This window comes from Typopeltis vanoorti, chromosome 20 (assembly GCF_054136105.1).
Source record: "Typopeltis vanoorti isolate ZY-2024b chromosome 20, IOZ_Tvanoo_1.0, whole genome shotgun sequence".
Classification (NCBI taxonomy): Eukaryota; Metazoa; Arthropoda; class Arachnida; order Uropygi; family Thelyphonidae; genus Typopeltis; species Typopeltis vanoorti.
In genome coordinates this window covers 68,446,411-68,460,195 of record NC_143568.1, presented here as the reverse complement: position 1 = coordinate 68,460,195, position 13,785 = coordinate 68,446,411, and the positions used below count along the sequence as shown (strand labels likewise).

The 13,785-nt window shown below is 34.1% G+C and overlaps 1 protein-coding gene across 3 annotated transcripts in view; it reads right to left on the bottom strand.

The window, feature by feature from the left end:
- Atac2 (Ada2a-containing complex component 2) overlaps window positions 1-13,785 on the bottom strand; it is a 215,939-nt gene that overhangs the window by 57,610 nt on the left and 144,544 nt on the right. For all 3 annotated transcript variants that reach the window (XM_090410264.1, XM_090410261.1, XM_090410263.1), the window contains exon 10: window positions 9,111-9,197. In XM_090410264.1, coding sequence (XP_090266390.1) covers window positions 9,111-9,197 — 87 coding nt within the window. The remainder of the gene's footprint in view (window positions 1-9,110; window positions 9,198-13,785) is intronic.

Genomic DNA, 13,785 nt, shown 5'->3' with positions numbered 1-13,785 from the left:
GAACGAGAGATAGGAAGTAAGATTTCTTTATTTTTTTAATAAGCAGCCAAGGATTCATGTTTGAATTCTGCCATGGATATTTGCAATTGTCCTTAGGTGGGAGATGAATTTTGTCACACAGTCTGAGACCAGCACACCACTTACTGGAGGACCGAAGCAGCTTGAAAAGATCTATGTTTGGTTTCCAAATTATATAAAAAATATTAGAAAATATATAAAAAAATTATAAAAAGTCTTTAGCCTATCCATAGTACTAATGCACTACAGATTTATAGCTTTTCATGGTGGGAGTCTTTTCTGAATATAAACAGAATAGAATCTGCACTACAAATAGTCTGTCTAACAAATATGAATGACATACCTCTCCTCTAACAGCATGTCTACATTCAACAGGGAGTTAACAAATTATACTCCTGGACATGCAGTAGAAAACAACCACTGAATAACATCTCTTACATGAAAGGCATCTCAGAAAAGAATTGTCACCACCTCTGATTCAAAAAGTGGCTTCTTTCTTTTCATCTAGAGGAGATGCACCCTATTCCTAAATGAATACATAAACAAAAGAAAATCACAGAAAATAGAAGAAAGGAAATCATGGAAGATACAATAAAGGCAACTGCAGGAAACAGAACAAAAGAAGAATGGGATTTCATATATTGATGGCATAAGACACAAAGGAATAGGAGAAACCAAACATAAGAACACAAACACATGAAAAGTACAACTGCAAACAATAATGGGAGACATGTCAGAAAGAACTAGAAGGGTAAAAAATTATAAAATTAAAAAATTCAGAATTAATGTTTGAATTTCAAAGCATTGTGTTGACTTTAAGTCACTTACCTGAAATCTTCATATTGAACTAAATATGTGCAGGCTGTTACATTAAAATCAAAATTCCCAGTATCCTTTGCATGTTAGACTTGATTGCTGTAGTAACCAAGAGGCTTGGCTTAAAATCTGATTAATGCTCTGATAGGTGGTTAATCCTATCAGCACAGTCTGCATGTCCATCAATTGCATGTGTTGTTCTAATCAGTTTGATTGTTTTGTGAGATGAAAAACCTGAGTATAACCTTCATATTGAACTAAATATGTGCAGGCTGTTACATTAAAATCAAAATTCCCAGTATCCTTTGCATGTTAGACTTGATTGCTGTAGTAACCAAGTGGCTTGGCTTAAAATCTGATTAATGCTCTGATAGGTGGTTAATTCTATCAGCACAGTCTGCATGTCCATCAATTGCATGTGTTGTTCTAATCAGTTTGATTGTTTTGTGAGATGAAAAACCTGAGTTTCCAGGAAGGGGGAAACCATGCCCTCACCACATAAGACTGGAAAACTTGCCTTCAGTTGCAAAATTCCTGGCAGATTCATTTTCATTTACCAAAATTCCAACAATTTTGTCATATTTGCTGGGATTTTCTTTTGTTTCTGTATAGTTCTTGCCATTTTCTTTGTTTCATGGGTAAGGGAAGGTGTGGGCAGAGGGGTAATAAACCTTTTAACCTAAATTCATTATAGCAAACCTTATGTCAACAAACTATTTCTCTGGTTTCTAAGAGTTCACTATATTGCATGTCTACTGTACTAAGAACAACATTCAACCATGGCCTATAACAGAAGTCTGTATGATTCCTTCATGTACTTTCAATAACTATGATCAGACTGACTGTTCTATTCATACTAATTAGAAATTAAAAAACTATGGGCTATATCTCATTTCACTAACATGTGAATTCAGGACTTGTGGGCAATGCCTTAGCTACAAATAATATGATGAAGTAAAAACAATACATTGCTTGGAAAGAAGTCAATGGACATGCCCATGGGCAAGATGCATTGTGCTACATAATGAATTACATGTTCGTAGTTGGTATAAATTGCAGGAATATGATGCTCCAAGTCAGTACAAATGTGCCCGGGTGAATTGGCTGCTAGATGGGAACTGATGGAGTTTGAAAAAGGCATGATAGAATGCCATGTTGCAGATCTATCTGTTTGGCAATTTGTTGACAAATTGATCTCCCAGGTCAACAATCAGTGATACCATACTGAGATGGAAGCACAGGGAGTCAACTGGAAGTGCCACCCACAGTGGATGACTCACCACACTCACCAAAAGTGACTGTAGAGTGCTATGAAGGATACTATGTAAAAACAGCCATTCTTCAGTGGACACGTTGAATGTGGAGTTCTGGAAATCGACTGGAACATGAATCTGCACAAAAACATTCAAAATGTTCTGAATGTTTACAAGCCCCACATTACCTGAGATAAAGAACTAATTTAAATGAAAGAAAAAAAAATAAGAAGATAAAAATTAAAATTTATCTTAATTTTTCCAAGTTAGTTAAATCATGCCAATTCACATTCGAATTGTTTTCACAATAAATCACATAAGCTATTCATATATGATGTTTCAAGAAACTGATAACATAGATTATATAATAACTTGGGTGTTGGGCTGAATGTTTGCAGATGAGGCTTTTCCATATGAGAGTCAATTTGATGCAACAAAATTTGTTCAGGTTGGGATAACTCATGAGAGCTGCAGCAGATTTGAGAAAAGCCCCTCAAATTTAAACATGCTTTGGTGGAGTACAGCAGCTTTTTTCCAATACATCCTGTGATGGGTATCCAGGGCAATCTGCCAATCCTGAGTAGTCATAGTGGTGGAAACAGATGTAATCTTCGTCTTCTGATATTCTGATTTTAACTCCTGCCTGTCTGGCCGTAGTATGAGAAGCTGGAGTTGCTAGGTACCTGGTACACTCCAGGTAAATCCAGAGGTTTTAGTTGGTCTCTGTGAGAATAGACAAAGGATGCTAGCTTTCTGTATAGTTTGAGAGTGGTCATAAGATTGTGCTTTTTTTAAGATCTTGGCCACCTTTTATCGAGACTCCACAAATATAAGGTATAGTTAATGGACTTGACCTTGTATTCGTGATCTCTCAGAAAAAGTGGCCAAAAGCACACAATCTTGTGACCACTTTCACACCACACAGCTGCAAATACTATAGTCTAACAGGCAAGACAGCCAACGTCAAAATATCGAAGACCAAGACTACATCAATTTCCACATCACTATGGAAACTCAGGATTGGAGGACCATGCCTTGAATACCCATCACAGGATCCATTGGAAAAAAGGTGCCACACTCCACCAAAGTAAGTTTAAATTTGAGAGGATTTTCCTTGAATCTGTTGCAGCTCTTGCTAATTAGTCCCACCTGAACAAATTTGGTTGCATCAAACTGGCTCTCATATAGGAAACCTTCATCTACAGATATTCAAGCCCAATAACCAAGAACACCTTACCATCAAAGGCAATAGGTAGCATAGTTATAGAACTTCAGGTCTTCTTGTATTTCTACTGTTCCATCTCATTTACTGAAGTGTGTCTGTATGCACATGTTTGATATAAATGTATTAATCCCTGAAAATGTCAATTTAACTTGGGTATAATATAAAAAATAAGTAAGTTTTTAATTATTATTTATGTTTAGATATCATTAGATATTATTTAAGTCTACAATGTCAATATTCTGAAACATCATCATCTATGGTAATTAATGTATAGACTTAATCACCACAATGACATAAGCTTATAGCACATTACCTATGATAGAAGGTAGTCTTTCCAAGATAATAATAAAAGTAACATGTAATTAATGAAAGAAAAATCAGAAGGAAAAAAAAGCATTTACAAAAACTGTTAAATAATAAGATGTACCGTATATATCAGCTTTCATCTATTTTGTACGTGAACTTAGGTAGTTGAGGTTTGAAGTGTACCAGAATTACATCAGTGAAACCACGACGTTTATGACCATGTGAATGAATTTCTTTGACCTGACATGCCAACAAGAACACTATAGTAACAGTGTTCTTGCTTGAACTGCAATACAATATACTATTATAGATTTTACAGCAGTTCAAGCAAGGAATAACAATAAATTTAAATAAGATTTTTAAAAAAAAAATTTAAATCTGATTTTAGTATTGATTTACTATTTTACTTTTTCTACTGATTTTGCTTTTACTATTGATTACTATTATCTGAGTATATAACATCAATATAAACACAAATTCCCACTTCCCCACTCCTGAAATCAGTTTTGTTTCTGAATGTAACTAATGCTGTCATCTAGTATTGAAATTTCGAACTCTTAACTGCTACTAATGGTAGAAGTTATTTTATTGGATATAATCCAAAAATAAGAATGTGTTTCTTGAGAATATGAAAGCTGCATATGTTTTGGAAGGGTTCGTTTGTTATCAATGATGAACTTGTTCCACCAGTGTGATTTTATGTTTCTTTAAGTTAACAGTTAAGAGGAACATGAAGTAATAAAATCCTAACTTCAAAATCAAAAAGTAAGGTGATTTTTATGTATAATAAGAAAAGGAGAAAAGATAAACTCTGAATCAACAAAGCATGACTTCAACAGTGTCATCCACATCATTTCTCACGTTCAGTGTAGCCAATTATCTAGGAACAGTCTACTAATCTATTAAGTACCGTAATCCTCTAAATGGAAAGCATGTTAAGATTTATCATATCAATCATGACATGTAATAGACATAATCAAAAGATAACATACAATACAATAGGAATGAGAGACAAACTATCCATAAGCCTAAGTAACAAATATCACCTCACTATTTCTGATGACTAATAAGAAGCAGTTGTGTCTCATGGGAAAATGCCCTATGATCTTTTAGATCAGTGGAGAAAAAGCAAGACCATAAGACACTGAACTTTATTGTACATAGAAAAATTGTGTTATAAAGGTGAGCATATCTGGTTTGATGGCAAAAAGTTTCTGGCAAGAAAACTCAGCAATCTCCAGTGAGCAAACTAAAATACAAGGAAAAATTCAATGCAAAGAATTTTGCATAGTATCACAGAAGCAGCTCACGTCTTTCATTCAGAGAGGGGGGGGGGGAAGAAGAACTGTATTTAAAATCTTAATCATGCTAGCTTAGACCAGAATGATTTTCTTTGCATTTGAAGCTTTCATTCACGAGTTCAAATGTCATGCAAGTAATTCGAGAGGTGCTGACAGAATAACTAGTCAATATGGTTTATTTAGTCTATATGTTTGCAGACACCACAAACCACACAGTTTATCAAATACTTTGAAATTTGATCTCTTTAATTTACTGGAAATTAAAGCTGTTTCATACAAGTATGCTACATATAAATTAAAGATGCCAAGAAATTATATTCTTGGTTCAATCCTTTATCCAAATGTAAGCAAACAAAGTTTGCGTGTGAGGTAACCTCATGACTGGGAACTTGCATACAGAGGGTAATGACTTCGCATCACTTGCTTAGTATCTCATAATACAAAGCACATATCTTACAGACATGTATAATTCTATGCATTAAGGGAAGTGTCACTACCTAGAACAGTTTCAACCTTTACTGAAGTCTCATCAGTGGAAAACTGACCCAGAAGTGATACCAAGGTTGAATGTTACACTTGGATAAAGGATTAAACCAAGAATATAATTTCGTGGCATCTTTAATTTATAGTATAACCAAGTGAAAAAGTGTTCAACATCTATCTCTAATCCAGAGTATTTTAGTAATAAGTTGTGACACCTTTTGGCTTCCTGTATATAGAAATATGACTTCTGCATTACTTCAACTTTTATAAAAGTTAATTTTATAGACTTGGTTATTTTAACTCCTAATCCCAAGTATGCAAACAATTAAGTTTACGCCTGAAACAAAGCTCAAGTCTAAAGATGTTACAACACCAGGGCAACTCATTGTAAAGGTGGGTAAATATATATATATATAACTACTAATATTAACTTGGAGTTGGGATATGTCCATTTTTTATATAAAATGACTAAAAATCCGAGAATATAACAAATTGAGATTTATTGGACACACAACATGTTTCATCGGGATCGACTTCATCAGGCATTAAGAACATAGAAAGCTATTAAAAGACACTGAAAAAAACATTGAGACACTCTAAAGCTATAAATTCGACTATAAATTACAGTTATTATGAACTTGAGCTATAGTCCGCATTAAGAAGAACTACTAAATCTTAAATGGAACTTTAAAAACAATGGCTACTCTTTAAAAAGTATTAACAAACAATTATTCCACCGTCAACGTAGCAACGTACAGAGACACAGGACAACTCCAAAGGTTATATCTCCTTGCCATATATCAGCACATCATCCAAAAAACTGAGTAGAATATCTTAAAGAAGTTTAACATACAAACGTACTTCTCGACTTTTCCAAAAAAAGGTCAAGTTTCAGCAATTACAAACAAACTCACAACCTTCTAGAATTCCCAGGTGTATACAAAATCACATGTGAGTGCAGAAAACCTTACTAAGGCCAAACGGAGAAATCTATCCTCCTACGTCTTGAGGAACACCAGAGAGAGATTGCTTACAAGAGAACCAGGGATACTGCCCTATCAAGTCATGTCCTGTTTTCAATAAACACAAATAATGAAAGCCGCCAACATGAAGTAAATTGGACAACAACTTCAAACCTGCACATTTGCCACGATGAGGTAGAACGCCGCATTGTCGAGTCAAAAGAAATTACCTTGGACCTTCTTCATATGAACAATAATCTCAGCTATAATTTGCCTGACTCTTTCAGCTCAACTATAAGATATTGGCGATCTCATGGATCCACACACACACAGGTGTACAACAATAGAACTTTAATACGGACTATAGCTCAAGTTCATAATAACTGTAATTTACAGTTGAATTTATAGCTTTATAATTTTATAGCTTTAGAGTGTCTCAATGTTTTTTTGAGTGTCTTTTAATAGCTTTCTATGTTCTTAACGCCTGATGAAGTCGATCCCAACGAAACATGTTGTGTATCCAATAAATCTCAATTTGTTATAATTCTCGGATTTTTAGTCAGTTTATATAAAAAATGAATATATATATGTGTGTGTGTGTGTGTACACAAGTTTCCCAGCCCTGAAAATACTTCAGGTGCAAACTTTGTTTGCTTACACTGGCATAGAAGATTAAACTAAGAATATAATTTCTTGGCATCTTTAATTTATAGTATAACCAAGGGGAATAACTTCCAACGAGTATGTTACATATGCATTACACACAAGTTGTAGTTAATGTATGAAGGCATTGTTCAAGGTTGGGAAAAAAAGTTTCCTTTTTTGAACAATGATTTAAATAACCACAGTAGTTATTCTTGATTTGCTATGAATGAATAATAAAAAAAAAAAAATAGCAGTTCCAAGACAAATATAATTTTTCATGATAAATTTGCATAGCTCTTGCATAAATAAAGTCTTAAAAATGAATATATGCCATTTTTTTTCATGTATAAGATGCCCCATGTATAAGATGAACCCTATTTTTTCAAACCCAAAATTAAGAAATCAATATTTTAAACATAAAATAGAACACATTTGATATTTTTTTAAATATTCAAAGTATATTTAGTAACTAGGTAATATTTTTAAGATACATACTAAGATGCATTTTTAGGGATGCATTTTCTGTGCTATTCTCATGGCCAACCCTTCTCTCCTCATGAAGTTGAAGCACCATTTTGCCTTTACTGTAAAATCAACAATGTTCACTTCTCTTGCAAACTTTTTTGCCTCATATTGAATAAGCTTGGTTGACACACATATCCCACTCTGGTGCTGCTCCATAATCCAAGTCTTAAGCCTTTGCTCCAAGTTTGGCCATTTTGCTGGTTTTCCTCTTAACGCCCTCTTCTTTTTTGGCATCCTGAGTTCTTCCTGTTTTCTCCACTGTCTAATCATATACTCAGTGGGAGGAGGTCCAAACTGTCTCTCTGAAGCTTTATTTCCATATTCTTTTGCATAATTAATGACTTTTAACTTGAATTTTGAAAAATATGACGATCGTTTTTTATTTTTGGACATTTTTATGGGCTAGTGCTCAAAATATTGTTAATGCATTAACTTACCCTGCCAATGAGTTGCAGATGTATAAATACTTTCAGAGTTCTGATTGGTTTATTCAGAATCAGCCGTTAATGACGTCAATCGAAGTTAACAAAGGCTAGTGATTGGCGGAAGCCTGTTTGTGGAGACAAGGTACCAGCAGTTTCGCCACAGCAATTGCAGGTCTCTCAACCAGTTACCCCCGTGTATAAGACGACCCCCAATTTTTGGTCTAAAAATTTTAGAAAAAAGTATCATCTTATACATGGAAAAATAGTACATGGGGAGCCTATTTCATGCATATATATATATATATATATGACAGAATGATCACTGACTCGGTTAACATACATAGTTTTATGAAAAAATTGAATGACTAGAACCGAGATTTAAGTAAATTAAAATTAAGGATTGAAAATGATTTCTCTAGATTCCACAATTTTTCTCTCTATTTCGTCACTGCAACGGAAGATGTTAGTAGATTTTTCCCAGCAGACTTTGTGACTTTGGTTATCATCATTAGGATTAGCCGAGAAAAGGATATGACTTGATAATGCACTCGCTCGCTGTCTCTTGTAAGTAATGTCTCTCGTGTGTGTTCTTCCATATGCATTTCAACAGATTTGTCTGTCTGCCCAAAATAAGGAATATCGCAGTCACTTAAATCTCGGTTCTAGTCATTCAATTTTTTCATAAAACTATATATATATATATATGCATGCAATAGGCTGCCCAACGAGAATATATGTTATTGCCTTTTATTTGCAAGTTATAAATACAGTAATCTCTCAATCATTTGACACCTTTAAATAATCAAACAACCTCAGTTAACTCATTCTTGAATGGGTAAGTATATCATCTGACTCATGAAACTTTCCAATCACTATACTCTCAGGTATTCAACCAATAAACTGATTTTCCAATGCGATTCTATAACTGATATTCACCAATATGAAGTACAAGATTTTATTATTGGAGACCAATCTGCCCAAACTCTACACAAACATGCAAATCAAAGTAGCCAGTGTGACAATTTTTAAAAGAGTATGAATGAAGCAATATGTTAACTGTATTTTAATGCAACATTAATATGAACCTATCAAGCACTTGATTCAGTGCCATATATGTTGTATGACTATCAAAAACGGAGAAGAAAACTTACTTCTTTTGCTTCTGTCAGAACTGTACCAAGCAGAGACTGAACTGTAGCATCAAGATCAAAGATTGGCAGATTTCTTTCTCTCTTCAGCTTAGAAAAAACATGTCATGATTAAATTATAATACTGTATACAATGCTAGAATGATAAAGCAAGACTGGTTTGCATAACTAATATTTCTAAATGCAAAAGTAATAAAACCATTTCAAGTAAATTATCTCATAAATAATTTTTGAGAATTTATAAGAATGTAGCATAATACAAAATTTATAACCATATTATAATTCATAAAAAAAAGTGTGAGAGAGAGAGAGAGAGAGAGGAAGAGTAAAGAGGGTTATAAGGTAGCTTGAGCAAAGTGCTAGAGAATGGAGGAAGCAAGAAAGCATAATGAGGAGAATTCAGCAGTACAGAGATACAATGGAAGGGGAAGACACTTTATCTTAGAAGCCACAGCTAATGAATCTATTGCCATATGTATGGCAACTGATTCTTCCAGCATACTGGTATATTTTATGCAGCATAAAGCTATGCAAATCCATAGTGATATACATCTTCTACAGTGGGTAAGTAACAGTGCTATTTAAGACAGCATACTGCAAGAAGTACAACTCATGAGATTTTTTTTCAAAGTCAGCCTATGGAAGAACCTACTCTCCCTATTTGTTGTATCTATTGTGTAGTTCTTGTGTAGACAGGACTGTAGATGCCTTGCAGAGGTAAGATAATATAAGAAGTAGAAAGAAAATGTTTATTGTTGAAGTGCATGTGTATAATAGTATTAATTATCAGATTATACATATAAGTTGTGTTAACTTAGTCAAGTTGTGCATTCAAAAAACGTCATAACAACATTGTGAAACTGCTTCATGATGCTGTTATGAAGAAATTAAATAACCTAGTTAAACTATATGTATATGTTACAAAAAGATGTTAATTAAACTCGTGTTAAAGAGCAACTTTCCTGAACCTAACTCATATGCTAATGCCAGTAATCAGAATCTCACTAAAGGAATAAAATCCCTTATTATAATAAGGATGCAAACTGTGTTCCTTCCAATTTTGCTCATAACTCTGAGCACTGTGCCCCCCCCCCCTCTAAAGGGTCGTAACATGCCCATACAAGGTTGGTAATTTATAGCAATATTAGTTTGCTAAAGGGCTATATAATCCAGAAGCTGTGCTCCAGAGACCAAACATAAAAGATCTATAAGCCACTTCAGAATTCCAATGAGCAGAGTGGTAGGCTAATCTTGTCTTAGCACTTAAGGACTTTTGTAGCTGAAGCACTCACCTTTCAAGGTGACTTCAACTTTGGGAAGAGGAGAAAGTCTGCAGGAGTCAAACTGGCAAATGGGGGGGGGGGAAGAAATGTTAAAACACATAGATTGATTTTGAAGCCAGAAACTGCTTCACAAGCAGTGCACGGGCATGTTGCCATGCAACAGAGACCAGTTGTTGTTGTTGTGGAACAGTTCTTTCCTGTGGTGCCCTCAGGAACAAATTCGTCGTGAATAATTCCAGCAGCATCGAAAAAAACAATGACCAATGTCTTGACAACTGATTTTTGCAAACTGACTTGCTTCTGCCAGGGAGAAGACACTCCACGCCATTCCATGATCTAGCGTTTTATTCATCTTGATAACTCCGTGGATGAAATTTTGACAACGTGCAACCCAGTGCTCTCTCTCTCTGTTCATGTGTCAATGTCTGTGGCAGAAATCTCAAACAAATCTTCCTTTAGTGCAAATCTCTTTCTAAGATTAATCTGGCCATTTCCTTACCAACACCAAGCTGTACAGCAAGCAGACTAGTAGTTATTTGCCTGTCATGGGCAACAATTTTCCTAGTTTTCACCACATTTTCATTTGTCTGTGCAGAAACTGGCTGTCCATAGCATGGTTCATCCTCCAGGGCCTCCCTCCCCTCTTTAAACATTGAAAACCAGCAGAACACCTGTGCACACCTCAGCCAGTCATTGCCATAAACTTTTTTTTTTAGATCTTGGTATATTTCTGTAGCAGTTTTTCCTAATTTACAGTAAAATTTTATCACAGTTCTTTGCTCCATGATGCAAATTCTGACATGCTCTGCTCACACATTCTTACTTCAACAGTTGCCAAATGAAAATGCTGCATCATCCAACTTGAAAGTTGCACCTGCAATTACAACACACTCTAGCAGTGAAAACTATAAGCATGCTTGTTACTTTTATTCAAAGGGCTGTCCTGTAAAAAATCAATCTCATTACTTAAATGGCACACTGTGTATGTACCATATTGCAGGTTTAGGAGAAATGTTATTGAGGAGACGATCTTCAAAACACTCAAATGTAGTAACTGGCAAGCGTAGGAGTAAGAGAGAGAGAGGGGACTGACTGCTCGTGGCTGTATCTTCAATCTGCTGTTATAATTTGTCTTGGACACTGAAATAACCAGAATGAATAACAAAGTCAAAAAATTTTATAATGTCTGAGGAAAATCTTTCAGTAAATTAATAGTCTCTGTCAAAGGACTGTTCGTGAAAACAGATACATGTCAAGACTAATCATAATATTTGAAGATCCTAAACGAAGATCATGAATTTTTGTTTGCAAATGAAGATTACAAAATTCGTAATGCAGTGTTATTTACACTTAAATTTGTCCACTGTTTGATGCCAAAAGTAGAACCAAACCATCTAAATTAAGTATAATTTTATTTTAATGCACATTAATAATGTTAACTTTGATTTAATGAAATGCTTTAGGTTAGGAAGTTACATTAGTATAATTGATAGCATAGAAACCATGATAAATTGATACATATCATTTTGGTGTACTGATCTTTCAGTATAGAGGTATCCTTAAGGAGTCCATGCTAAGATGCACTTTCCTTATACATCACTGACATTGGTGTGTTTCATTATAGCATTTAGGATATCAGTACATCCAGGTGTGCCCCCCCCACCAAATGTCCTGCTAGGATTAGTGACACTCTCGACTGTCTTACATATTCTGAAAACCAAATTATTGAAAGGAAAAACAAACTGATTAGCAAAAAAGGAGAGGAGATTGGTGACATAGCTATTGAATTTAATAAGCAGTGATATTTTAAAATTCAAAATGACTGCATTTGGTTGTAAGATATATTCACCTTAGAAATCATCACATAAATATCTGGTAAACTTCAATTTTAAGTTGAACATTAAGGCTCCAATTGTAACTCATTTCTATCCACTGATGGTGTTTTTCCCCCAAGTGGTTGTATGGGTTGGTTTCTCCATAAGAGCAGTATCCAAATCACTCCAGATTTTTTTTTTTTTTTAAATGCTATTAACTAATTCATTACAGACAGTTTTTTTTTATATTTGGGAAATATTAACAGATTATTGTAATAGCATCTGCCATAGCCTAATTATTTCCAACTAGAGATTGGCAGATGACAAAGTCCAATCGTAGTTGCCAATTAGAGAAACATTTTTCTTAGTCTTTTTATCCATTCCTGAGCAACTGATCTTTGGCAAGTAGTTGTTCTCCCAGAAAGTTAGAAAAATCAACAGTAAAGCACATGTCAGAGACATATGCAAAATAAAACAACATGCATGCATACAAATAATATATCAGTTACGATTATGAACAAGAGATTGCAGCATTTGTCTGCCATATACCTTCATATCAATGACACTGTCACTGGAATTCATGGAAATATTTAGCTGTTTGTGAATGATGTGAAAAACTGAGGCTTATTAAATGCAATACTTATATGGTGGCTCTTCAGGATCTGAATAAGCTGGAAAAGTTGGCACATATTGAGGATACTAGTGTAAAAAGTCTTGAACTTTGGGATCTGCACATGTGGAAGAATACTAGAAGATATGGAGAAAGCATTGTATTTTGGGATGATGGTAAATTGGAACTGAAGAGGCATATTTTAAAGATTGCTGAAACATTAATCAGCATAGATAAAATGGTCTGATTTCATCTTATAAGACTTTGATCAGGCCACATCTGGACTATGCTGAAATCTGCTCACTAGTAGATGTCTAGAAATAATATATATATATATATATAAAATACATCTTCATATGAGTTGATAAAACTTATAAGCAAGTTGATGGTCATATTGTGCAGACTTATCAGTTGAGACCAGATTTTGACAAAATGAAGTATTTGTATTGTTGAATATGTTTTGCATCATTAACTAGCATTATCTTAATTATTCATTAACTAATCATTAACTAGCATTATCTTAATATTTACCACTGAAATTGTATGTTTGTATGAAATGTCATGTGACCTGCATGAAATGACATGTGTCTTTTTTTGAGTGTATTTATTTAAAAAAGTTATCCCCACAAAAAAACTGTACACCTGTTCAAATGACTACAGAATATCTGTGGTGTGATAAGCACCACTACGTGTTAACTTCACAGCCACCACAGACAGTAATTGCAAGTCTATGATTTGCTCCTTGAAATGAGAAAGAACATACATTTTAACTATAACTGATTAATTTTAAAAAGTTTATATATTTTGTGCCAAGAAAATATATATGTAGTATTTACTCAGTGCATAAATATAATGCATAGCTACAAGTAAACTATCAAACATGCACAACTTATTTTGAAAGGGCAAAAAATATAAATAAAATAAAAAAGCAGAAAACTTGCACCATGTGCAAATGGCAGCTAATGGTATCT